The 26,339-nt window shown below is 46.0% G+C and overlaps 1 protein-coding gene across 1 annotated transcript in view; it reads left to right on the top strand.

Annotated features, from left to right (window-relative positions):
* The first annotated feature begins 12,147 nt into the window (after positions 1-12,147).
* The window catches only part of LOC124716731 (esterase E4-like), a 70,663-nt gene continuing 56,471 nt past the window's right edge, over positions 12,148-26,339 (top strand). The window contains exon 1 of the mRNA XM_047243275.1: positions 12,148-12,297. Coding sequence (XP_047099231.1) covers positions 12,148-12,297 — 150 coding nt within the window. The remainder of the gene's footprint in view (positions 12,298-26,339) is intronic.

The raw sequence follows: 26,339 nt of genomic DNA, 5'->3' as shown, positions 1-26,339 counted from the left end.
AAAGTGAGCAATGAGCTGGAATGTACCGCGCCGCTGCACACATAATGTGTTTGTTTACTGCATGACAATAAATTGAGGAAATGATACTACTTCTATTACGCTTGTACCTTTTGTTCATTTACCACGTTCCTCCATTTCACGTTGACCGTGAATCTTATGTATATACACGTAATTAACTGAACTAAACAAAACAATGATCACATACACCCGTGAAAATTAGTGAGCAAACGAGAATCGAGAGTGCGAAATGATGACAGTACACATAACACTGACTTTTAAATCTCCTCACGATACATTTTCCACTCTATACAGGGGAAATACCTACAATTTCAGTCACACCAAGTATGACAGAACATATCTAGACTTACCTGATTAGCAGTTCATCGTGACTCAGTTGATCTTAACCTTAGTCAATTGTAATCTAAAGAAAACTGCTTGCGATGTAGATAACATTCTGTTACTGCAACGTCGGCTCACGGTGATACAGCAAATTCTCGTTCCCGGATTACATTCCAAACTCGTCCGCAGTTCCTCGTGAAGTGGCATCATGGGACACTGTTGACGGTGATGCGTCCGCCGGATGTAGTCGCCAAGCCCACACGGTGTCTCTGTACTCTTCGGCAGCAGTAGGCTGCAGTTCCGCCATTGGGTTCCTTCTCCCTTCTCTCACAGTCACACAACACAAACACGATGGCGCACTACACACACTCCCATTACGCTCACGTGCTTTCATCAGATACATTTACGACCCAACTCCCATACATCTCGAGGAGAAGGGCCACTGCGTGCGCAGGAAGAGCACTCTTTCCGAATAGGCTGCTTCTCCTAGCCGCACCAGCAGCCAACGGCGACCTACCAGTGTTTCTTTCCTTACCTCGTGCTCACTCCAGATGCCTTGCCACCAGCCCAGAATAAAGCTTAAAATGAAGGTGCACCATACCGCATAGGCGTAAATTACACCTGAGCCTTTGAACGTACTTGCATTTGAGCCTCGAAACAGCAAGCACACGCATGTCTGTAAACTCTACTAGTTTTTACAACTGTCGAGCTCTGCATCAGTGGCTGTTTTAGTAAAACATACCGAAATGGTAGAACTTGCTGACTGATTTAATCATGACGTTACTTTTGTAAATTATAAAAAGCGAGTTCTTTTGTTGTTAGACAACCATATAACAACGTTTATATGCGCTGGTTTATTGCTATCAACGTACACTATGTGATCAAAAGTATCCAGACACCCCCAAAAAGTACGTTTTTCATATTAGGTGCATTGTGTTGCCACCTACTGCCAGGTACTCCACATCAGCCTCCTCAGTAGGCATTAGGCATCGTGAGAGAGCAGAATGGGGCGCTCCGCAGAACTCACGGACTTCGAACGTGGTCATGTGAATGGGTGCCAGACATCTATCCAGACCATCATACAGGAATTGCATCAGATGGTAGGTGACAAAACTTGGATTTCATGGTCGAGCGGCTGCTCATAAGCCACACATCACGCCAGTAAATGCCAAACGACGCTCTTGTTGTAAGGAGCGTAAACATTGGACGATTGAACAGTGGAAAAACGTTGTGTGGAGTGACATATCACGGCACAGAATGTGGAGATCCGATGGTAGGGTGTGGGTATGGCGAATGCCCGGTGAACGTCATCTCCCACCGTGTGTATTGCCAACAGTAATATTCGGAGGCGGTGGTGTTATGGTGTGGTCGTGCTTTTCTTGTAGGGGGCTTGCACCGCTTGTTGCTTTGCGTGGCACTATCACAGCACAGGCCTACATTGATGTTTTAAGCACCTTCTTGCTTCCCACTGTTGAAGAGCAAATCGTGGATGGCGACTGCATCTTTCAACACGATCGAGCACCTGTTCATAATGCACGGCCCGTGTCGGAGTGGTTACACAATAACATCCGTGTAATGGAGTGGCCTGCACAGGGTCCTGACCTGAATCCTATAAAACACCTTTGGGATGTTTTGGAATGCCGACTTCGTGCCACGCCTCACCGAACGACATCGATACCACTCCTCAGTGCAGCACTCCGTCAAGAATGGACTGTCATTCCCCAAGAAACCTTCCAGCAGCTGATTGAACGTTTGCCTGCGAGAATTGAAGCTGTCATCAAGTCTAAGGGTGGGCCAGCACTATATTGAATTCCAGCATTACCAATGGAGGGCGCCACAAACTTGTAATTGATTTTCAGCCCGGTGTCCGGATAGTTTTGAGCACAAAGGCAATAATTACGCTAAAACATTGACATTCGTGATGGTCCCCCGGACATTGCAAATGGTTCTTACTAGGGTATGTGATCACCATAGACGGCAATGCACGCTCCGCTACACCCTAACATTCTGGCCATAAGATTAATTAAGCAGTTATTGAGGCATGCTGTTGCACTCCCCCACCACAAAAAATGACAAATGGTGTACGTGATAATGAAAGATAAGTGATTATGTAAGTAGGCTGTTTAGGTTTTTATGTTGGCAACGCCACGTGGCGCTCTGTATGTAAGTCACTGAATGAGCTGTGTCAGTCTGTGGCTGGTTGGCATTGTTGGAATATTTGCTGTGGCAGTGTCGTGTAGTTGCATGTGAACAGCACGTAGTGTTGTGCAGTTGGAGGTGAGCCGCCATCAGTGGTGGATGTGGGGAGAAAGATGGCAGAATCTTGAGAGCGGACGATCTGGACGTGTGTCCGTCAGAAAAAAGGAAATTTATAAGACTGGATGTCATGAACATATATATATATATAATTAAGGTAAATACATTGTTTTTTCTCTACCAAAATCTTTCATTTGCGAACTATGGCCATCAGTAGTTAGTGCCTTTAGTAGTTAGAATCTTTTATTTAGCTGGCAGTATTGGCGCTCGCTTTATTGCAGTAGAGTAACGAACATTTTTGTAAGTCATTCATGAAAGGTATAGGTTATTGTTAGTCAGGGCCATTCTTTTGTAGGGATTTTTGAAAGTCAGACTGCGTTGCGCTAAAAATATTGTGTGTCAGATTAGTGTTGATCAGAATAGTAAAGAGAAAAATGCCTGAGTACGTTCAGTTTTGCTCAGCTGTTTGAAAATCAAATAACGTAGTGGTTTACCAGCACCGTCTTTCTCAATTTTACAGTTGTACAAGCAACATAATTATGTGCGTGTCAACTATGGTATACACGTATTTGAAATCGTTTTCGTTAGTATCTTCTTATACGCTGTTAACATACCACTTCACTTACAATCACAGTAGCCGCCCCAGTACCTGTCTCGTACAAAGTCGTCTCTTAGTCAAGAGGAAATACGTTTTTTCATGCCTCGGCCTATAGGTCTTGACGCATGCAATTGTGCGGACAGAGAAAAAGAAACCCCACGTGATGGTTCCGTAATCTCCCTCAGTGCGTGTCTCAATAACGGTCCAACACTTTTACTTTGCAGTGTTTTTATTGGTCAGCGTCTCTGATGCTGGCAAGGGCAGACAAGACGCAATTCTAAGCGTCTGCACTTAGCGGCGACCCTTTCTTTGATAATTGGTTTGAATGTGTCCTTCCAGTTTGTTGATGTGCATCCATTGCGCGTAAAGGTCAAGTGGTGATTCATTTCACAACGGACATGAGATACGTTGTTAATTGATGTCTTGCTCTTGTGGTCAGGGAATATTCTGCACCAGAATATTGTCATCCTAACATTAATGCAGTCGAACTCAGATTATGCAGTCTACGCTAGTCCATCTTCCGATGGATCACGACACGACAGCTGTAGCTCCATCTCTGTGTAGTGGTGATGACACAATCAACTATACTTCAGCTTATAGCTCTTGTGCGGTCCTGCCCACTCGTCTCGTACAGGGTTCTTGAAGGATGCTGCGTTCTCGGAATGTTGTACAACAATTCATGCACATCACATTGTTTTTATTACAAATAAAGAATACTGATAATACTTTGAGTTCACAATGGCGCCACAAGCGATGAGTGACATGCAGACAACCAAAGTGCTTTGCTGTTATCTTCCGATAGATCACGACAGGACAGCTGCAGCTTCTTCTGGTCCCCTTCAGTTGATATGGCCCACGCATCACTGCTATCGTAGTGCTCTTCAAATACTGCGTCGGTCTGCTACTCCCCGTGTAGTACTGTGCCAATACTGTGTGTCCGAGGCCGGTTTCTTTCCGTTTATTGTTATTTTAAAACCTTGTACAAAAGGCAGACCAGCAACGACCTATCTACGCCGCTCTTTGGCCATAGAAAACCAGAGAACAGATAACATGTAAACAGATACACAGAAAATATGAATGTGAAAAAACATGTGGCACACATAATGATGATAACGAAGACGTTCGAACTGAAGACACTGAATTGCATAAGCAAGAGCAACCGTACACGAAGGCACAATGAGTACACTGTCAAACGATGGAGGACACTGAAGAGACACAATTGCACTGGAACGGAGAAACACTGCACAGGAAACACTGACGATGATTTTCGACACACTGAACACACTATTGCACGAGAAAAAGGGGGGACTGCGACAGGAATTATGGGAGGGTAGGAAGGAGGTGGAGCAGACGCTAGTGGGAAAGAAGAAGGGGAGAGGGTGGGGTTGGGTGTGTAAGCCCAAGGGGAGAGGGGTGGAGGAGGAGAGGGAGAGAGGAGGGGGAAGGAAGTTAGGATGGAGAGAAGGGAAAGAGGGAGCGCTGGAGGAAACACTCATGAGGAGGAAGAGAAGGATCAAATTGGGTAGGAGGGGTAGATGGAGGGAACAAGGGGATCATCCTGGAGGGGGAGTTTGCGGAAGCCACCTTGGGCAAGGGTATGGAGGGTGTGAAGATGGAGAGCAGGTGGGATGCAGGGGTACAGGCGCAGCAGCGGATTGAGGTGGGAAAGGACATGAGAGACAAGCTTGTGAGGGGGATCAAGTTTACGGGAGGTGTAAAGGATCCGTATCTGTCCAAAGAAGAGGAGGATGAGTGGGAAAGGAATTAAGTCGTAGAGGAGCCACGTGGGGGATGGGAGGCGGATGCGATAGGCGAGGGGGAGCGCAAGTTTCTTTTTAGGACAACACAACACCCAGTCCCTGTGCGGAGAAAATCTCCGACCCCGCCGGGAATAGAACCTGGGCCCTTAGGATTGACAGCCGCGGCTGGCACGAGGGGCGGTTATATTCTCCCTGGATAGAGGCCGCTCCTGCCGTGGTGCGCTCCTGGTCAGCGTACTATCAGCTGACGTCGTCTCACAGCCTTCTCTTGCGTTATTCATCTTTGTGCCAGCGCTTTTCGTTACGCCGTAACAGTCTTATTTTGTTTGTAACAGAATTAAGGTGTAAATATACGCCATCTTCAGGTCCCTCTATGATAGCATGTAGAAGATGTATAAGTGTGATTAAACACTCTCGACATGACCATGACGTGTATACATGGAGCGGAAGGTGGTGTAACGTAACAACGAAACCGATTGCAGATAATATAAGACTTATGAATGCAACTAACGGTGTATCTATATTACATAAAGATGCCGGATCTTGTAGGTGATTGTGAAATTGCTGTGTACAATAGAACTTATCATAAGCCGTCAGCCTGGATATATCGTGTCTTCTACTGTTATGATAGCTCGAGATATCGCGTTTGTGACTCAGGCAGCAAATGAACGCTCCATATCCGTGATACACTTTTATCTAAGTGTTCCCAGGTGCCAGAACTCATTCGTTCTACGAGGATGTGCTTTATCTGCTATGTAACGAATTAAATCAATTTTAAAACTCATGAAACAGATACTCCTCTGACTTAACAGTGCCGTTTCTCCTGGACGCACTTTAATTGAAGAATTTGTTTCCTTATTCAGTACGTGTAAGTTCCGTTTCGAAAAGGTAAAAAAATACTGTAAACGTGATTAAAACGCTCTGCCTGATAAAAAAACAATAACTGTTTGAGCCGTGGTAAAAATAGCTGTTTTGAAGAGCGCGCCGCAGCGCGTTGTTTGAAGCAGTCGCCCTCCGTTTCTGGCGGTGGCGCCGCTGTGGCAATCGCAGCTTTGGTGTCTCCCTCTGTTGGGAAAGGGGTAAGGTTGCCAGTTCACGTGCATTTAAGGAGCGCTATGAGCTCGCCAATCGGTCAGTCCGCGGTCAGTCTCTCGTCCGCAGCTTGCTCGTCTGTCTCTCGTCCGTATTTGTTAGGCAGTTAGTGTCTGTCTGTCGTTCGGAGCTGCCTCTGTCATGTTGGTTGGATTCGGCGTGTTAACGAATTTATTGCTTGGAGTGTAACGGCCTAATACCTGAAATATGTTTTGATCTTTGGAAACTTTGATATTGTTGCCTATGATCTTGAGAGGCGGTATCTGTGGACTGTAGAGCATTTTAACTTATTGTTTGGCCAACCTTGTATAATTTTATACAAGATTGCATTTCATGTGCTTTTATTTAAATGATCATTTTAGTATATAAAGTTGTCAGTTTTTCACCGAAAGACTTCTCTTAGAAGTTAAAATCAAGTTGCACCTTCGGTGCCAAGGTTAAAATTTTAATTGTCAGTGTTTTGTACCATTTTCATCCCTCCTACAGGGGGTGCTTAGTTTGTGAGCTTGTGTAAATTGTTAAAACTCTTAGTTTAAAATTATCTGGTGTGTTGCAGATTTGCACCAGTGTAGTCTTTCAGAGGCTGTTGTGAGCAGTCGTAACTACAGCCGTGTCAAAAGGGAGCCGCAAGGTTCTCAGCCCGAAAGCTCATACACTCAAACATTTGTTTCTTTCTGCTTCTGAATAAATTGTAACTTGATATATAGAGGTGCTTTCTGATTATAATTTTAAATCTGTTTCTTTTAAAGAAAAGCTTTAGACGCCATTGAAGTGAATAAATTACCATTTGTTGAAAAGGAATTTGTTTATGATTTCATCAGTTACTCCCTGCCAACTACTTCCGCGTTTACATAGTGTGATTAAATGTGTTAATGTTCTTGATGAATCGCTAGTAAATAAAATAAATTCTTAAGAATATTTTTTGAAATTAAATCCACGGTTCACTGTTACATAAAAACAGTTCTCAACTTCTCACACTCCACCACAGCACCGGGAACACGATGCACTTCCAAATGCTCGTCAGAGCCAAACGCTGCCAGTGGTTTCAACGGCCGATAAGAAGACATACGGTCCCACGCGCTGATCTCCTGCACCACGGCTTCTAAGCTTCATAAGCCACGTACATGCGGGTAAGGCAGACTCAGCCCATGACAGCCAAGAGGTCGGCCAAAGCACGTGGCGAGCAGTTGACGACCCCCAACAACAGGGCCCTGCTCGTGCCAGTACCTCTCTCGGTCACAGCCCAGTACCTACTCCTCGATCGTCACGCGACCGCACACTTGCTCCACCTCCCGCCAGAGGGCGGTAGCGATCCAAACAGCGCGCCAAACCGAAAGCGCCACCGCTAACACTAGACGCGAAGCGAAAGCATTCCGCCTGGCTCGCTTTACGAAGAGCCGGACACAACTACGGCTCAGGTATATGGGGTGATTTTTTTCCACCGTGTACAAACTCTCGGGACTCATCGATGATAGAATACAGAACAAAAAAGGTCTAATGAACTTAAGTTGGGAAACACATGGTTTCCATACTAGAGACATACATTGTTGCACAGCGGTCTAACACGCGCTGTGCCATGCAGGCACAGTTGCAGTACGTCTTGAAAATGGTTTTCATGCATGTGTGCGCCGTAGCATATTCTGTCTCACACATTCACATCGGCCGGGCTGCATTCGAACAGTGTCAAAGGTGGCGTGAATACGCTGCTACAGTGTCTCCACATCTGAAATGGGTAACTGTGGCGCCTCGTCTGATCCATCTGGCAGGGAAGGCACGATTGAGTGCTGACGTTAACGGCGAAGTGGGCTGGAGCGGCATTATGTAGCAGCCAAATAACTCTTGGAATCATCAATGGCAGGTGAGACCAAGTCACCAGCAAGAAACGCCGATAGTTTTGGCCTGGCAGCATAATGCTGGGGCAGCATAATGTAGCAGCCACATAACTCTTCGAATGATGAATGGCAGGTGAGACGAAGTCACCAGCAAGAAACGCCGATAGTTTTGGCCTGGCAGCATAATGCTGGGGCAGCATAATGTAGCAGCCACATAACTCTTCGAATGATGAATGGCAGGTGAGACGAAGTCACCAGCAAGAAACGCCGATAGTTTTGGCCTGTTAGGAGACGTGGAAGGAAGATTAGACCCAAAATACGACAGCCAATTATCCCAGCCCACACATTCCTGCTGCACCGATGTTAATAATACGCTGTTTCCACACCATGGCGCTTCTGCATACTGTTCCACAGATGACTGTTAGGAAGGTTGAAGATACCACTCAGATTAAAGGAGGCCTCATCTGTGAATAGCTTGCCTGGTGAAGAAACAAAACTGCTCCTGATGTGGAACGTCTGTCGCTAGGGACCCCTGCACACACGTTGTAAGTGACAAGGGTAGTAACAATTGTCAGGGAGGATGTTCTACACTTTCTTCTAGCTTACCATGTACTAGCGGGCCAGCTGCCTGGTACTGACATGACGGTCACCTTCCACAGTGTTAATCACATCCGGTCTGGTACCCGAAAATTTCGGGTACGTCCTTCAAGATTTCACACTTCCTGAAACTACCCTGTCTCAGACCAACGGCAAAACACTCTTGCAGACATTTAATGCTGTGGTTGTTGTTGGTGGGAATAGGCCTCTTGAAACAACCTTGCTGCCAGCCACCCATTGCCATTTGCCTTTCCGTAAGTAAACACCATGTCGGCTAGATCTCGATTCGGTTACGGAACCATTTTTTACAATCACTACCATTAGAAGGTCAGTCAGCTAGAAAAGTGAATCGGACACAACGTTACCAATTACTATGGCAGGGGAGGGCGCTAGGACATGCCGTACGAGGAACAGTACCACCATCTAGGAGGAAGCCGCACATCCTATAAATGTGGCTGCATGGTACAGCGCGTATTCGACGCAGTCTCTTTAACGAAGTACGAGTGAATACATGGTCCCTAGCACGCAAACCAATAATTTCCGGATATACCTTCATTAGACCTTTTTTGTTCCATATCCTCTCATCGATCAATCCTTAGAGTTTGTACATGGTGGAAAAATCATAGAGTAATTGTTTATCCCTAGTATGTGGTACATAGGAAGTTATGCTTGTACATGTCTTTGTGTTGCTGGTGTTTTGATGGGACATCATTTACGTACAAAGAAAAGAGCATAGGACTGAATACCAAACCCGGTATCCCGCCTGATACTGCCCGCCTCCATTATGACATGACGAAGTGCCGGCAAGACGTTACGTATGAGCGAAACTCTTGGCAAGAAATTTAGGCTGCTAATTTTGGCAGGTAAAATGTCGACGTCGTCATGGTCAAAGACTTTGCTGAAGTCTAAGAAGAACATGACAGTCGGCTCTTTCGCATCCGTGGCAAGATCCAGATCATCTGCTACCTTTATTAAAGCAGATGCTGTGCTGCGGAAACTTAATAGGTGTTCGTCTAGTAGTTCGACTGTGGTTAGGTAGATTGTTAGCTGGAATGTAATCGAATTAAATCGGGCGATGATGGTGGAATTAGGTTAGGAAATGATGCACTAAAAGCAAAAGTCGAGTTTTGCTATCTGGGCAGCAAAATAATTGATATTATCGGAAGTTGAGATAATATACAGTGATCAGCGAGAACATTCTGACCACCTACCTAGTAGCCGGTATGTCCACCTTTGGCACGGATTAACAGCGGCAATGCGTCGCGCTATGGAAGCAGTGAGGCCCTGGTAGGCCGCTGGAGGGAGTTGGAATGATATCTGCACACCCAAGTCACCAGTTACCATAAATTTCATAGGAGGGGGCGATGACCTCCGACACCTCATTGGAGTCACATTCCAGATGTGTTCGTTTAGAGTACTGGGGGTCCAGCACGTCAACTGGAACTCACCACTATGTTCTTCGAACAACTTCATCACACTCCTCGCCTTGTGACATGGCGCATTATCTTGCTGAAATTCCGTACAGCTGCCAGGAAACATGATCACCACGAAGCGGTGCACGTGGCCTGCAACCTGTTTACGATATTCCCTGGCTATCGTGGTGCATTGCACGAGCTCCTCTGGACCCATGGATGCCCGTGTGAGTTTTCCCCAGAGTATAATGGAGCCGCCGCCAGCTTGTCTCCATCCAGCACTATAGATGTCGAGGAAATGTTCCCTTGGAAGTCGAAGAATTCGCGACATCCCATCGACATGATGGAGAACGTATCAGGAATCATGCCTATGACGTCCAGTACAAGCAATGAGGGGTGGTTTCGTCTTGGTTTTACCACGTGTTGAAGACACTCCCCGCTGCGCGCCTCGAACACTCGACAAGTAGCTCGTTTTTCGAAATGCTCACATCGACCCTCCGGCCCACGGTCAATCTCAGACAGACCGCGCACCTTCCCCATTATACACACGGACAACACCGTGCTTGTGTCTGACTAGCAGTTATTCCTCATCAGATGACACAGCTAGTGCCTGAAGGGCTTTATATCGGTAGTAGGTCGATGGTCATAATCTGGCTAATCAGCGTAACATGCGTTCTGTCTATATCAGGAAAAGCATTTCTGAGCGAGACGAATTTTCTAACATCAATTACACAGATTTAAGTATTGGGCAGTTTTTCCTGAATTGATTTGGAGTGTTGCCGGCCGAGGTGGCCGAGCGGTTCTAGGCGCTACAGTCTGGAACCGCGACACCGCTACGGTCGCAGGTTCGAATCCTGCCTCTGGCATGGATGTGTGTGATGTCCTTAGGTTAGCTAGGTTTAAGTAGTTCAAAGTTCTAGGGGACTGATGACCTCAGAAGTTAAGTCCCACTGCGCTCAGAGCCATTTGATTTGGAGTGTGGCATTGCACAAGCGAAATATGATGCTAAGCAGGTCGACAAGAAGAGAGTATACGCTTTTGAAATATTATACTACAGAAGAATGCTGGTGGATAGGTCGACAGGTCGAATACCTTATGAAGAGGTACTGAATCGAACAGAAGAGAAAACAACTGTATGGCATAACGTGAATAAAATAAGCGATCGGTTGGTGTGACATATACTGAGACATCAAGGAACAGTCAATTTGGTAATTGAAGGAAATATGGTGGTTAAAAATTGTAGAGGGGCACAATAAGCAAGTTGTAATGGATGTAGGTTGTTGTAGTTATGCAGAAATCAAGGGCATTTCACAGAATAGAGTGTAGTTCTGCAGCAAACCACTCTTCGGATTGAAGACTGTGACAGCAGAAAACGAACTTACTGTCAGGCGTCAATGTTAGACTACAACATGTGGAATTACAAGACTCTCTAATCGAACAGGTTCTGCAGAATCGTTTTGGAAAGACTAAGTTCCTCTGTGGACTTGATGAATAGATGGTTCAAATGGCTCTAACCACTATGAGACTTAACATCTGAGGTCATCAGTCCCCTAGACTTAGAACTACTTAAACCTAACTAACCTAAAGACATCACACACATGCATGCCCGAGGCAGGATTCAAACCTGCGACTATATCAGCCGCGTTGTTCCGGACTGAAGCGCCTAGAACCGCTCGGCCACAGCGGCCGGCTGATGAATAGATCCACTGGGCAACAGTGCAATGGAAAATGCAACCAGGAGGCAGAAAGCCGCGCGAGATTAGCCGAGCAGTCTAAGGCGCTGCAGTTATGGACTGTGCGGCTGGTCCCGGCGGAGGTTCGAGCCCTCCCTCGGGCATGGGTCTGTGTGTTCGTCCTTAGGATAATTTAGGTTAAGTAGTGTGTAAGCTTAGGGACTGATGACCTTAGCAGTTAAGTCCTATAAGATTTCACACACATTTGAACTTTTTTTTTCTTTTTTTTTTTTTTGTTTAGGCAGAAAGCGTCTCCTCGCTGCAGCACTACCTGGTGTTAAATACTGATATGTAGCTATGAGCGGTGAATTCCTGCTGCTTCCCACAGACTGGGCCAGGCCGTTCGTGTGGCCCCTAGGTCTAGGCTCTCCACACAGCGATTCGCGCGCCACCGGATGACTCACGAAACGGCGCTATTATCTCCCGCCTCCGACGTGCCATCTGCCACTTACGTAACCCGCAGGAGCAAGCCAGTCCGCCGTACCGTATACTGCGGACTCTGTAGCGGTGGCAGACGCAGCGGCAAGCATGGCGGGCGCAGAGCAGGCGACGGTGAAAGTTCGTACCTCGCAGGGCGAGCTGCTCGGTCGCCGCCGGCGCACAGTGTGGGGGTTTCCCTACTGCTGCTTCCAGGGAATCCCCTACGCGGCGCCACCGGTCGGACCGCTCCGCTTCAAGGTGAGTGCCCTCCTTACGCAGGCTCGACGAGTGTGGCGTGGGTGGAGCGAATGATTTCTCCACTGTACTTCGTTTATTGTATGAGTTGTCCGTCCCCAGTAGCTGAGCGGTCAACGTGACAGAATGTCAATCTTAAGGGCCTGGATTCGCATCCCGGCTGGGTCGTACGTTTTCTCCGCTCAGGGACTGGGTGTTGTGTTGTCCGAATCATCATCATCCCTATCGACGTGCAAGTCGCCGAAGTGGGGTCAAATCGAGAGATTTTCACCCACCGATCGGTCTACACGACGAGAGGCCCTAGTCACATATACGTTCAGCCAAGAAGCCTACTTTACAGAGGGTACTGACAAGGATAACAACTATCGCATCCCATCAGATTTGGTGGTAAGATGACCCAGTGGATAGCCTATCAAAAACTGAACACGGATTAAGCATGAAAACAGAACGAAGGTGTACTGAACTGTGAAAAAAACCAACACGGAATGAGTGAACGGTTGAAGAACAAAAAGTGGAATATAGAGCAGCCTCAGACAACAGCGGCGTCGTGCATAATTGCATGACTGGCAATTGTGTTGGAATGGCAAGTGGGCAAGCCTTGTTCAAAACTCGTCCGTTCGTTTTTTTTTTTTTCGCACCACATTGTGAACTGTTCGTCTGGCCACTGAAATGTTACCTCTCATTCTGTAGTGTTGGCAGTTGTCATGCTACACACTGGTTATAGAACATGAGTCGTATGGTAAGAATACGTTACCGTCGCAAATAAATCTGATGAATAGTGAGAGCAGGCGAGATACAACGTAGACGTCTCACAGAAATGAAAACATCAAATAAACGGGTGTGAATTACGTTACGTTACGAACATGAATCGTATGGTAAGAATACGTTACCGCCGCAAATAAATCTGATGAATAGCGAGAGCAGGCGAGATACAACGCAGACATCTCACAGAAATAAGAACATCAAATAAACGGGTGTGAATTACGTTACAACAAAGGAATTCAAGAGTCGAAACTTCCGAAACGGAACGGAACTCCAAAAATTTTAAAAATATATGTTTTATCAGAACACGAAGAAACTGTGTGTATGTGGAACTCTTGCGTTCATTTGTTGCAGCTTATGGGACAAACTATTATGTTCTCGTCATTTTCTTGGGAGTGACTACGTTCATATTCATATGAACACCTATATCAGGCAAAGAGGCATGTATCAGTCACTTACCAGGCATACAAATTATCTGTATCGATAAGAGATTCCTAACATATGACACACGTACTGTCACTTACGCCGTGCACGACACACCAGACTTATTTTCCAGTGGAGGATTCAATTGACATGTCGCCTTGTCATCAAACGTTTGCGCTTTCCATTCGAAAGCTGCTAATAGAGTAGTTGCGCAAAATCATTATAGGTCCCTACTTTACACCTCGCTGTTACAAACGGACGTTACACCACGACAAAGATACAAAACTGAATAAAGCGAACTGCGAAGAAAAAAAATTGTCATGAGAGAGAGGTTTCAACACGGCTCGCCCGCTTGCCAGTCCAACACCGTGACCACCCAGTCACAACGCCATTTCCTTTCCTACCCCCTCTGTATTGCACTTCTTGTACCGTTCACTGTTTCTATTTTGCTTCCTTTTTCACAGTTCAGTATGCCTTGTTCCTGTTTTCATGCTTGATCAGTATTCAGTTTTTGACTGGCTGTCCACTAAATGTGAGGGGGTGTTACCTGGATTGGTCCCCTCCTGAAACTTCCTGGCAAATTAAAACTGTGTGCCGGACCGATACTCGAACTCGGGACCTTTGGGTTTCGCGGGCAAGTGCTCTACCGTCTGAGCTACCCAAGCACGACTCACGCCCGGTCCTCACAGCTTTACTTCTGCCAGTACCTCGTCTCCTAACTTACAAACTTTAAGGTCCCGAAATCGAGTCTCGGACCGGCACACAGTTTTAATCTGCCAGGAAGTTTTATATCAGCGCACACTCTGCTGCAGAGTGAAAATCTCATTCTGGTCCCCACCTGTTGATGGGAGCCCAAAAAGGTGGAGAGTGCATCGTCCAGAGGGTGACGCTGGTAAAGCTTTGATAGCTGATCCTTAAATGTTCGAACAAGCCTCTCCACCAGACCACCGGACACTGGGTGGAAAGGCACTGTGTGGACGAGAGCAATTCCACTGGATGTGAACTCTGTGGATGTAAACTGAGACCTATTAGCGGTGACAATTGTTTCTGGCACACAGCCAGCCTCAAAGATACAGTTCAAGGCTTGAATCACATCCTGAAATGACGTAGAAGACATCCAGGAGATTTATGGAAAACCAGATCCAGCATCGACCACGGTGAACCACAGTTGGCCAAGAAAAGAGCCTGCAAAGTTATGACCACAGTGTCGCTATCTGCGGCCATAGCTATTAGCGGTGACAATTGTTTCTGGCACACAGTCAGCCTCAAAGATACAGTTCAAGGCTTGAATCACGTCCTGAAATGACGTAGAAGACATCCAGGAGATTTATGGAAAACCAGATCCAGCATCGACCACGGTGAACCACAGTTGGCCGAGAAAAGAGCCTGCAAAGTGTCGATATCTGCGGCAATGGGAAAATGGCGACTTAGTCGGGCTGCTTGTTTCCTTTTACGAGATATACAGGTCGCCACCAAGCCAGCAATGTTGCTGTCTATCCCTTTCGAATAAACATGTGGTTGTGACAGGTGTTTTGTCAGTACGATGCCTCAATAACGTTGGTAAGCAGGTGTTGAACCTGGCATTGAAGAGAAGATGGAATGACCAATCGAGGGTGGCCATTTTCTCAACCATCTGCTGTTGTTCCAATGACCCTCCCCAACATACTAAAAGCAGAAGTTTGTGAAGAACTGGGTCTTCCACAGAACGCTGGGCCACGGGCATAGCATCGATATGCAGTGAGGTCAGAGCTGCTTCGTCTTCAGTATCTAAGTGGCCACAGACTTCTGGACTGGAATCAAAGGAGGAGTCTGGACCCACCAGCAACCAAGAAAGTAGGTCAGCATTGGCATGAAGAGTCATAGATTGGTACTGAATTTCATATCAATAACTGGGAAGAAACAGAGCTCATCATTGAAGGCCGTGAGTTAGTTTTGTGAGAGGTGTTGGCATCAGTGTGAAGTAGTGGCAGCAATCGTTTGTGGTTGATCAGCAGGGTAGAATGATGACCATGGACATACTTGTAGATTTTTTTAAAGCAAAGACAATGGCAAGGCCTTTTTCTATTTTTCCATAGTTTCCATTGTGAGTTTTGAAATTATCGTGACAGCAACTGCACATGCATTGACAAAACTTTTTAGTATCGTTGCGTTCCAGCTTTCAGCAGCCAAAACTATCAATTTTGTATGTATTTTGGTTAAGTGCCATTTCTATAAACGTGAAAGAGTGGGGAACACAATAAGTTGTTGGATTTTGGGCAGCTATCCTAATCATAAATGGTTGTCGGGCAAGAATCAGAATTATTACAAGGAATGCAGTTGTTACAGTGCAACACTTGAAGCAATTCTTTGTGGTAAAACATCAAATAAATGAAGATGTTGTGGCTACTGAGCAAAAGGTTGTACTTGATGCTCTTGACAAATATGAGTGTGTCACAGGCATATTTTTGGATCTTGCCAAATAAGATTCTATTAAATAAGTTAGAAGCATTAGGAATGAGAGGGGTAGCTAATGACTGGTTTCGATCATACCTAGCAGATAGGGTACAAAGAGTAGAGATAGCACATACTTCAAATAGATCCAAACATTTAGTAAAGCACTAATCAGAACCAAAATACATCAATATAGGGGTTCCGCAACGTAGCATATAAGGACCATTGCTATTCCTGATTTACTTCAATGACTTTCTCTGTAGTGTTACACTTGGTGAAAAAATTCTCTTCGCTGATGACAGCAATATTATAGTCACTGAGAAAACAAAAATCATTGCAAAGAAAGCAAATCAAGCTCTTAGGAAGCTTACGATCGGTCAATAAGCAATAAAGTGCCATTGAACATAAAGAAAACTAATGCCATTAATTTCAGTTTGAAGAGGGAAAATGACAATGTTAAATTAAATGTAGATGGCACCTCTATAGACTGTATAACAAATGCAAAATTTCTAGGAACGAATTTTGATTCCCAGTTGAAGTGGTGTGGACTGTCATTGGCCCCGAAAGATGCTTTATAAATAAATAAAAAAAACATCTGGTGAAAAATACTCTTTAATTGTCTGTAGTAAGTTTAAGACGGAAAACCCAATGATAACTGAAGAGACCAACTTCTCTAAAAGCACAGGTGCGCAAATGTAGAACACAATTTGGAGCTAACGGTGGAAACAGAAAATTTAATATGTACCAAGCGAAAAGCTTGGTGTCCGAAAGATGGAGATAAGAAACTTCTGAAACAAGTGACAGTACAACCATCTGGAGCGGACAGTTGTGGTCTTTGGAATGTCTTGTGGGGATCACAGGATCGAGGAATAAAAATTTCCACTTGCCATAAAAACGCCATGTGTTCTCCAGTTTTAACGCTTCTCGTATTAATGTATCTTGATACCTTTAGCATCTTGATCTCTGGTAAGATTGGTGAATGCTTTGACATCATTCTCAGATGACTGAAGTAGCCTATGGAATGATCCACCTGAATTTCTTCGCTGACCACTCGAGTTGCCATCCTATCTTTACGCTGCCACAAATTCAGACACGTTTATTCTTTTTCTTTTTTACTAGTTTCAAGCAGAGAAGTCTAAAGTTCGAAAATACCCGTGCAACTGAACAGCTTTGCCGGCCGGTGTGGCCGAGCGGTTCTAGGCGCTTCAGTCTGGAATCGCGTGACCGCTACGGACGCAGGTTCGAATCCTGTCTCGGGCATGGATGTGTGTGATGTCCTTAGGTTAGTTAGGTTTAAGAAGTTCTAAGTTCTAGGGGACTGATAACCTCGGATGTTACGTCCCATAGTGCTCAGAGCCATTTTTTTTTTTTGCAACAGCTTTCACTTCAGAGGCGAAGGCGACACTTCGATACTCACAATCTGTATTGGTGTAAGCTGTCGCCAACACACCGGTAGGGAAAGACGTAGCACTAAGACCTATAGTAGGTGCTGGAGCAAGTGCACCTATCATGAGAGAGGTCAGAGGCACACCGACAAGCAACACGCCGCCAACACCCTCTCAAAAGCAAGCATTTATGCAGTCGTTGACTGGAGGCCCTCACTAACTCACTGTCAAAAAGACTCACTCAGGCTACAACAGTGCATAGCGGCCAGATCGAGACGAGCAGTGAGGCTCAAGTTTGTAATAGCAAGATTATCGATATTGTCAGCATGAGGATATTATGGATGGGCTTGTACCACAACACATGGACTCTGTTAAGGTTAAGTACCAGCTATGTGTTCATGTAAATAAAGAACCATGTTAATTCACATGTGCATTTGTGTTGGAGAAAGAGGATACAGGCCACCCAAAATAGCATCCTCTCCCTTGCTTCCTGTGGTACAAGAATCTACACACGAAATATCCAAATCCAGCTGTACACTGATGTATTGATGCTGCCATTTATGAAACTAGTTTTGAAAAGCCAGCTTAGACAAACGGGTTTCGCTATTCAGTGTCTCCTTTTAAACTAAGCTTAATGTAAACGTAGGCCTGCTCTGCAGTCCCGCTGAGAAAATGACTGTCGTGTGGTATATGAAAAAGAGAACTGTGGTCAAATTCCTGTAATATGGGTCCGAAGCTTCTATAAATTTTTAAAGTTACGTCATCTTGCCTTCACCTGTTAGTATTTTATTTAACGATTGCAACTGATAATGCACACGACTGCATTGAAAATGGCTTAATGCCGAAATTGTATTCGTAAAATAAAACAATAACTGTTCTGGCGTAACGATAAGCGTCGGCAGGACAGGGAAGAGCGGAGAAGGCTGTGAGACGACGTCACCCAATGGTGCGCTGACTAGGACGACACCACGACTGGAGTGGCATCTACACGAAAAGAATATAAGCGCTGCGCCACCTAGCCGTGGCCCAAATCCTCAAACGCCATGTGCTCCACCTTGCTTTCCGTATCCGCCTTCCTTCCTCCACACGGCTCCTGTATGAACTCATCCCCTTCCCCCATCTCCTGTTCCTCCAACATCTCCATATCCTTTACACTGTCTGCAGGCTTGATCCCCCTGGTTTCCTCCTTCCTCTCCACCCCTCGCCCATTGCACCTCTATCCTATCTCTCCACACCCTCCATCTCCTTCATCGGGGCAACTTCGCCATGACATCTACCCTTCCTTCCAACTCTAACCTGGCCTTGCCCCCCCCCTCCGCAGGGCCCCCTTTTTACTCACCCCTCCTTCTCCCAGAGCGGATTTTCCTCCATCCCTCCATGATTCCCTGCACCCCCTCCTTGGCTGTTTTCCTCTCTCATCCCTTTCCTTCCCAGCCCTCCTTCGGCGCACCCCCCCACCTCATCCCCCTTTCTCTGCCCTCCTCCTCGCCTCCTTACCCTTCTTCCCATTTCCCTTGTCCCCCCCTCACAGGTTTTTATTTGGTATCAGTGTGCTACCTTAGCGTTGTGTTTCGGTGCCGTTCTACAGTGTCATTTAGTGATGTGGGTTTTAATTATGTGCTCCTCCTGTTTTATTGTCCATGACAGTTCCTTGGTACGCCGTCCATCATGTGGCTGTTTTACTTGTTTTATGGACTTTTATGTTCCAGCTGTACTTTGCCTGAGGCCTTTTAATCTAGTGTGTAGTTTTTGTGTGTGTAACATACTTTTTTAGATTTTTATCTCTGATTTACAGTCACAGCTTTGTACATCTAATTTGCTTCTGTTCTGCCTGTTTTGTTTCTATATTCTGTCATGTTATGTCTTTTATCATTTTTAAATGTTTTCCTGTCTATTTATGTCTCTTGGTTGAAGAGCAGCGCTTATGCAGATGCCAGCCCGCCCCTGATGAGGAATGGAAATGACAATAAAGGAAAAAAAAATAGCCACGGCCGCAGTGGATGAATAGCATTCATACAAACGCTACAGCAGTGACTTGTGAACTGAATTGTGTGGCTTGTATTGAACTAGTATATACCGTAGAACACTGATTATTTGCATGTCACCTTTTGCTTGCGATATACCTTTGTGAACACGCAAATTTAAGTATTGTCAATTCAACTTACTGTAATAAACTCCATTAATAGGATTTGCTTGAATTGCTATCTAGCGATTCGAGGAAACAGTTCCCTAGGCACCATATATCAGACGAGTCGGCAGGATACTACACTAACAACTAAAAGCAAGATGATATCGTGAAAATAAGAAAATATGTTGATTGCCAGTCTTGGGGAAGACTTTCAGTGATTTAGCGTACCTCACTGTCATTCGCGCTGCAGGGTGTTTCACAATGTTTTGGCGATTTCATATTTGAGTAACGCGCACTAAAAACAAGATACAGAGACAATGGCGCCGTCTGATAGTAGTGCGATGTGTAAAATTTCATCCCATATACAGATCAGTAATCGTGTTGTACTGCTCGAAAAAATATTGTATGTTCGCGGTGCAGTGCTGTTTTCACTACAGCGAATTTGAGATGCGCTTGCAACGTGCCTTTCTTCACCTTGCATTGATACTCTGTTCTTTCGTATCATCTTTCCTATGATGGGTCTCTCAGAGCCAGTTCACTTTTCAATTTTTTAATGACCGGGGATACAAAAAGGCCTGACATTGACTTGCATATCTAAAGAAGCAATCACGTCTTGATTTGGATTTTTTTTTTCAGCTTGTTGATAGTATTTCAGAAGTGATGGGCCAGTTCGTAACTCGTAAACCAGTTATGTTTCTTGTGTTTTGGAAATACGATTACACAAAATTTTCACGACATCAGCTGCACGGTTACTCAGCTTATAAAATCTCCATTTGGTTGCTGTGCTCTATAAACTTCCGAATTTGAGGTGTAAGCTGTTCTTGCGGCAGCCAGACTGAACACTTTCATTCCATTGTTGCCAGGTTTGAAACGAATGTACATTCGAAAACTTCGTCATCTTCGAAATTTTACAAGCATTTCATCCACAGTCACATATTCTCCAAGAGCACTTTTTGGTGAATAAATCAAAGATATTTCGTATAGGAGCCAGTTCGTCCTTCTTTCCTCTGTCGGACCTAGTTGATTTATTATCAAACTCTAGACACTATACCAAAACCCTGAACCTCTTTAGAGTCATTTTAGAATAGAATATTCTTCATCATGTACCTTCTCTGTCCGCGGTGCTTCCAAATTTACTCTAAAAGCCCTGTAACTTCCACCCAAATACTTCAGACGAATAAAGGCTTCAATTTCTCTGTCTCATTAATAAAGGACTGAGAAGAAGAGTATCTAGAATTAGCAGACACAATACTTAGGTCAGTACATGTCACTATCTCATCCATTATTTCATCAGTGAAAAACAACCGTCATATTTCAATTTCTGTCTTTTTATCCTTCGCAGTTCCCCTCACACCTGAAATGTGTGATGAAAAATATTAAGTAACCTAGTCCTGAAACAGGGATTGGAACTCTTTCATCAATTTAGCATGACTGTCCTTACAAAAAAAAAATATTAATATTTTGGTTTGTATCCTCTTATCCTCACTTTCTTGATTTTCTGTATCGTGTTCACAATATACAGGGCTATTACAAATGATTGAAGCGATTTCATAAATTCACTGTAGCTCCATTCATTGACATATGGTCACGACACACTACACATGCGTAGAAAAACTCATAAAGTTTTGTTCGGCTGAAGCCGCACTTCAGGTTTCTGCCACCAGAGCGCTCGAGAGCGCAGTGAGACAAAATGGCGACAGGAGCCGAGAAAGCGTATGTCGTGCTTGAAATGCACTCACATCAGTCACTCATAACAGTGCAACGACACTTCAGGACGAAGTTCAACAAAGATCCACCAACTGCTAACACCATTCGGCGATTGTATGCGCAGTTTAAAGCTTCTGGATGCCTCTGTAAGGGGAAATCAATGGGTCGGCCTGCAGTGAGCGAAGAAACGGTTGAACACGTGTATCTGGACATGCTGGAAAATTGGCTCATGCCACAGCTGGAGGCCGACAGCGCCGACTTCATCTTTCAACAGGATGGTGCTCCACCGCACTTCCATCATGATGTTCCGCATTTCTTAAACAGGAGATTGGAAAACCGATGGATCGGTCGTGGTGGAGATCACGATCAGCAATTCATGTCATGGCCTCCACGCTCTCCCGACTTAACCCCATGCGATTTCTTTCTGTGGGGTTATGTGAAAGGTTCAGTGTTTAAACCTCCTCTACCAAGAAACGTGCCAGAACTGCGAGCTCGCATCAACGATGCTTTCGAACTCATTGATGGGGACATGCTGCGCCGAGTGTGGGAGGAACTTGATTATCGGCTTGATGTCTGCCGAATCACTAAAGGGGCACATATCGAACATTTGTGAATGCCTAAAAAAACTTTTTGAGTTTTTGTATGTGTGTGCAAAGCACTGTGAAAATATCTCAAATAATAAAGTTATTGTAGAGCTGTGAAATCGCGTCAATCATTTGTAATAGCCCTGTAGTTCGGAATCTGAGTCCTCCTTCACTTGATTCTTCACTATACATTTAATTTAGCGATGTATAGTTACACAGATCTTCTCTCTCATCCATTTCAGCTCTCTTCCGAAATAAACAAAGTAGTTCAGCATGTTGAACGCGTGTGAAATCGTTCTTGTGCTACAAAAAAGACATCACAAGTGGTATAATGGTCCTGCAGACCCAAATAGTACTTATATGCTTGTTACCGGTGGTTCTGGCAAATGCAATCCTAGACAACGGACTTCAACCCACATTCAACAATATAATTTCACAACAGTGAAAGATGAGAATGTGCACGCAATACAGCATGAGTATAGTGTTCCAAACCTAACAAAAACTAATCAGCAACATAGCTCTCGGTCCGGGAGACCCGGCAGTAGCAAATGGAATGTTAAGCATTTTAATAGTTAGCCGCGATACCTAATTCCAACTCGTGGAACACCAGGGAATTGGGTAAGAAACGTCCATGAAACTGCCAGTTCGTCAAATCGAAAGTCAACCGGCCCTTGGAAATCCGCACGAACTCCAAAGTACATCGAAACGTGTGCGTAACAGTTTACAGCCAGTCCCTCATCGTTCGTAACGAAGACGTGCCAAGCTCTGACTATTTCGTCGGCGTTCACTCATCTCGTGATACAGTGTGATCTGCATTATCATCCAAACGTGCTTGTGTCGGATGGCCGCCTCGCTCGCCTGATTTAATCACGCCAACCTGTTACCTATGCACATACACTCCTGGAAATTGAAATAAGAACACCGTGAATTCATTGTCCCAGCAAGGAGAAACTTTATTGAAACATTCCTGGGGTCAGATACATCACATGATCACACTGACAGAACCACAGGCACATAGACACAGGCAACAGAGCATGCACAATGTCGGCACTAGTACAGTGTATACCCACCTTTCGCAGCAATGCAGGCTGCTATTCTCCCATGGAGACGATCGTAGAGATGCTGGATGTAGTCCTGTGGAACGGCTTGCCATGCCATTTCCACCTGGCGCCTCAGTTGGACCAGCGTTCGTGCTGGACGTGCAGACCGCGTGAGACGACGCTTCATCCAGTCCCAAACATGCTCAATGGGGGACAGATCCGGAGATCTTGCTGGCCAGGGTAGTTGACCTACACCTTCTAGAGCACGTTGGGTGGCACGGGATACATGCGGACGTGCATTGTCCTGTTGGAACAGCAAGTTCCCTTGCCGGTCTAGGAATGGTAGAACGATGGGTTCGATGACGGTTTGGATGTACCGTGCACTATTCAGTGTCCCCTCGACGATCACCAGTGGTGTATGGCCAGTGTAGGAGATCGCTCCCCACACCATGATGCCGGGTGTTGGCCCTGTGTGCCTCGGTCGTATGCAGTCCTGATTGTGGCGCTCACCTGCACGGCGCCAAACACGCATACGACCATCATTGGCACCAAGGCAGAAGCGACTCTCATCGCTGAAGACGACACGTCTCCATTCGTCCCTCCATTCACGCCTGTCGCGACACCACTGGAGGCGGGCTGCACGATGTTGGGGCGTGAGCGGAAGACGGCCTAACGGTGTACGGGACCGTAGCCCAGCTTCATGGAGACGGTTGCGAATGGTCCTCGCCGATACCCCAGGAGCAATAGTGTCCCTAATTTGCTGGGAAGTGGCGGTGCGGTCCCCTACGGCACTGCGTAGGATCCTACGGTCTTGGCGTGCATCCGTGCGTCGCTGCGGTCCGGTCCCAGGTCGACGGGCACGTGCACCTTCCGCCGACCACTGGCGACAACATCGATGTACTGTGGAGACCTCACGCCCCACGTGTTGAGCAATTCGGCGGTACGTCCACCCGGCCTCCCGCATGCCCACTATACGCCCTCGCTCAAAGTCCGTCAACTGCACATACGGTTCACGTCCACGCTGTCGCGGCATGCTACCAGTGTTAAAGACTGCGATGGAGCTCCGTATGCCACGGCAAACTGGCTGACACTGACGGCGGCGGTGCACAAATGCTGCGCAGCTAGCGCCATTCGACGGCCAACACCGCGGTTCCTGGTGTGTCCGCTGTGCCGTGCGTGTGATCATTGCTTGTACAGCCCTCTCGCAGTGTCCGGAGCAAGTATGGTGGGTCTGACACACCGGTGTCAATGTGTTCTTTTTTCCATTTCCAGGAGTGTATTTGAGGAGGGCAGTGTACTCCGACAGGCCGAGAAGCTTCAAATGATTAAAAGATCTGATTCACGATGAAGTTTCCAGAATTTCTTCAGCAGTTATGAAAGGTGTGTTCAGACACTTGGTGAAACGCTCCGAGTATTGTGCAGCCGCGAATGTTCGTCATTTTTCCGATGTAGCATTTCATAAGTTAACTTGAATGAACGTTGTACCTTGTGTATAATATCGTCAAAGCATTGTGAAACACCCTGCAGAATAGCCATGAGGCAACTGTCACATACCAGGTGATAATCATTGAAATACACTCATGCTCATAAATTAAGGAAAATGCTGATACGTGGTGAAACAACGCTCTGGTGGGTGGTTTGCGGGTTTAAATCACTTCCACGTATGACTATGCGGTACTTTTGACCTGCGGTCGTCGCACGGTGGCGCTGGCAGCAGTCCACATACGCAGAGGTGTGTTGATGCATGTCAGAGTACGGTGCAGCGAGTAAGTGTGCAGACGTTTGCAGATTTGCTAACGGTGACCGTGTGTTGAAAATGGCTCAAAGAACTCATATTGATGCCGTTACGAGGGGTAGAGTACTAGGGCCACTGGAGGCTGGTCAAACACAGCAGGTCGTGGCACAGGCCCTCTGTGTGCCAGCAAGTGTGATCTCAAGATTATGGAAACGATTCCAGCAGACAGGAAACGTGTCCAGGCGCAACAGTACGGGACGCCCACAGTTTACACCACCGCAGCCAGTGGAAGAGTTGTCTCCAGACACCTAGTCTTCAGACGACTAAACAGAGATGGTTTATTCGCCCGGAGACTTGCAAGGTGCATTCCACTGACCCCTGGTCACAGGAGAGCCCCGTAAAGCATAGTGTCAAGAACACGGTCATTGGAACAGTGATCCCAGGTTATGTTCACGGACGAGTCCAGGTATAGTCTGAACAGTGATTTTCGCCGGGTTTTCATCTGGCATGATGCCAGATACCAACCCTTTAATGTCCTTGAAAGGAACCTGTATCGAGGTCGTGGTTTGGTGTGGGGTGGGATTATGAATGGTGCATGTATACCCCTACATGTCTTTGACAGAGGAACTGTAATAGGTCAGGTGTATCGGGACGTCATTCTGCACCAGTATGTCCGCCTTTTCACGGGTGCAGTGGGTCCCACCCTCCTCCTGATGGATGATAACGCACGACCCCACTGAGCTGCCATCCTGGAGGCGTACCTTGAAAGAGATCAGGTGAATGGAGTTGCCTGCTTGTTCTACAGACCTAAACCCCCATCTACCACATCTGGGATGCCCTCTGTTGACGTATCGCTGCACGCCTTCAAACCCCAAGGACACTTCAGGAGCTCCGACAGGCACTGGTGCAAGAATGGGATGCTATACCCCAGCAGCTGTTCGACCATCTGATCCAGACTATGCCAAACCGTTGTGCGGCCTGTGTATATGTGCATTTTTATCATGTCCCATATTGACGTCGGGGTACATGCGCACGAAACAATGGCGTTTTGGAACACATGCGTTTCGGGACGGTTTTCTCAACTTATCACCAATATCGTGGACTTACAGATCTGTGTCGTGTGTATTCCATATGTGCCTATGCTATTAGCGCCAGTTTTGTGTAGTGCCACGTTGTGTGGCACCACATTCTGCAATTATCCTTAATTTATGAGCATGAGTGTATATCAAATAAAATCGTCATAACTTCTCAACGGTTTGCGTTACGACGTTAAAACTGCACGGTTGGCCGAGGTGCATGTTGGGAATCAGTATGCGCTGTATGATTCAGTCCAGCGACGAAGCCCACTTTCATTTGGATGGATTCCTCAATAAGCAAAATTGTCGCATTTGGGAGAGGGAATCCGTATTTCGCGATCGAGATGTCTCTTCATCGTCAGTGGGTGACTGTGTGGTTTGCAATGTCCAGTCACGGAATAATAGGTGTGATATTCCTTGATGTCACAGTGACTACCGAACGGTACATGAACATTTTGGAAGATGATGTCAGCCTCATTATCTAAAGTGACCCTGATTTCGACAAGATGTGGTTCACTCAAGACAGATCTCTACCCAATCGAAGTAGGAGAGTGATGTCCTGGAGGAGCACTTTGGGGACATAATTCTTCCTCTGGGGTACCCAGAGGCTATGGGCCTCGATTGGCCGTCCTATTCTCCGGAAGTGAACACATGCGACTCCTTTTTGTGGGGCTATATGAAAGACAAGGTATACAGCAATAACCGCAATACCATTGATGAGCTAAAAACACTCATTCAGGAGGTCATTGGGGTATCGATTTCTGACACATGAGCG

Source organism: Schistocerca piceifrons, chromosome 9 (assembly GCF_021461385.2).
Source record: "Schistocerca piceifrons isolate TAMUIC-IGC-003096 chromosome 9, iqSchPice1.1, whole genome shotgun sequence".
NCBI classification, from domain to species: domain Eukaryota; kingdom Metazoa; phylum Arthropoda; class Insecta; order Orthoptera; family Acrididae; genus Schistocerca; species Schistocerca piceifrons.
Note: the sequence above shows the minus strand (reverse complement) of the source record. Positions and strands in the feature narration are given on the sequence as shown.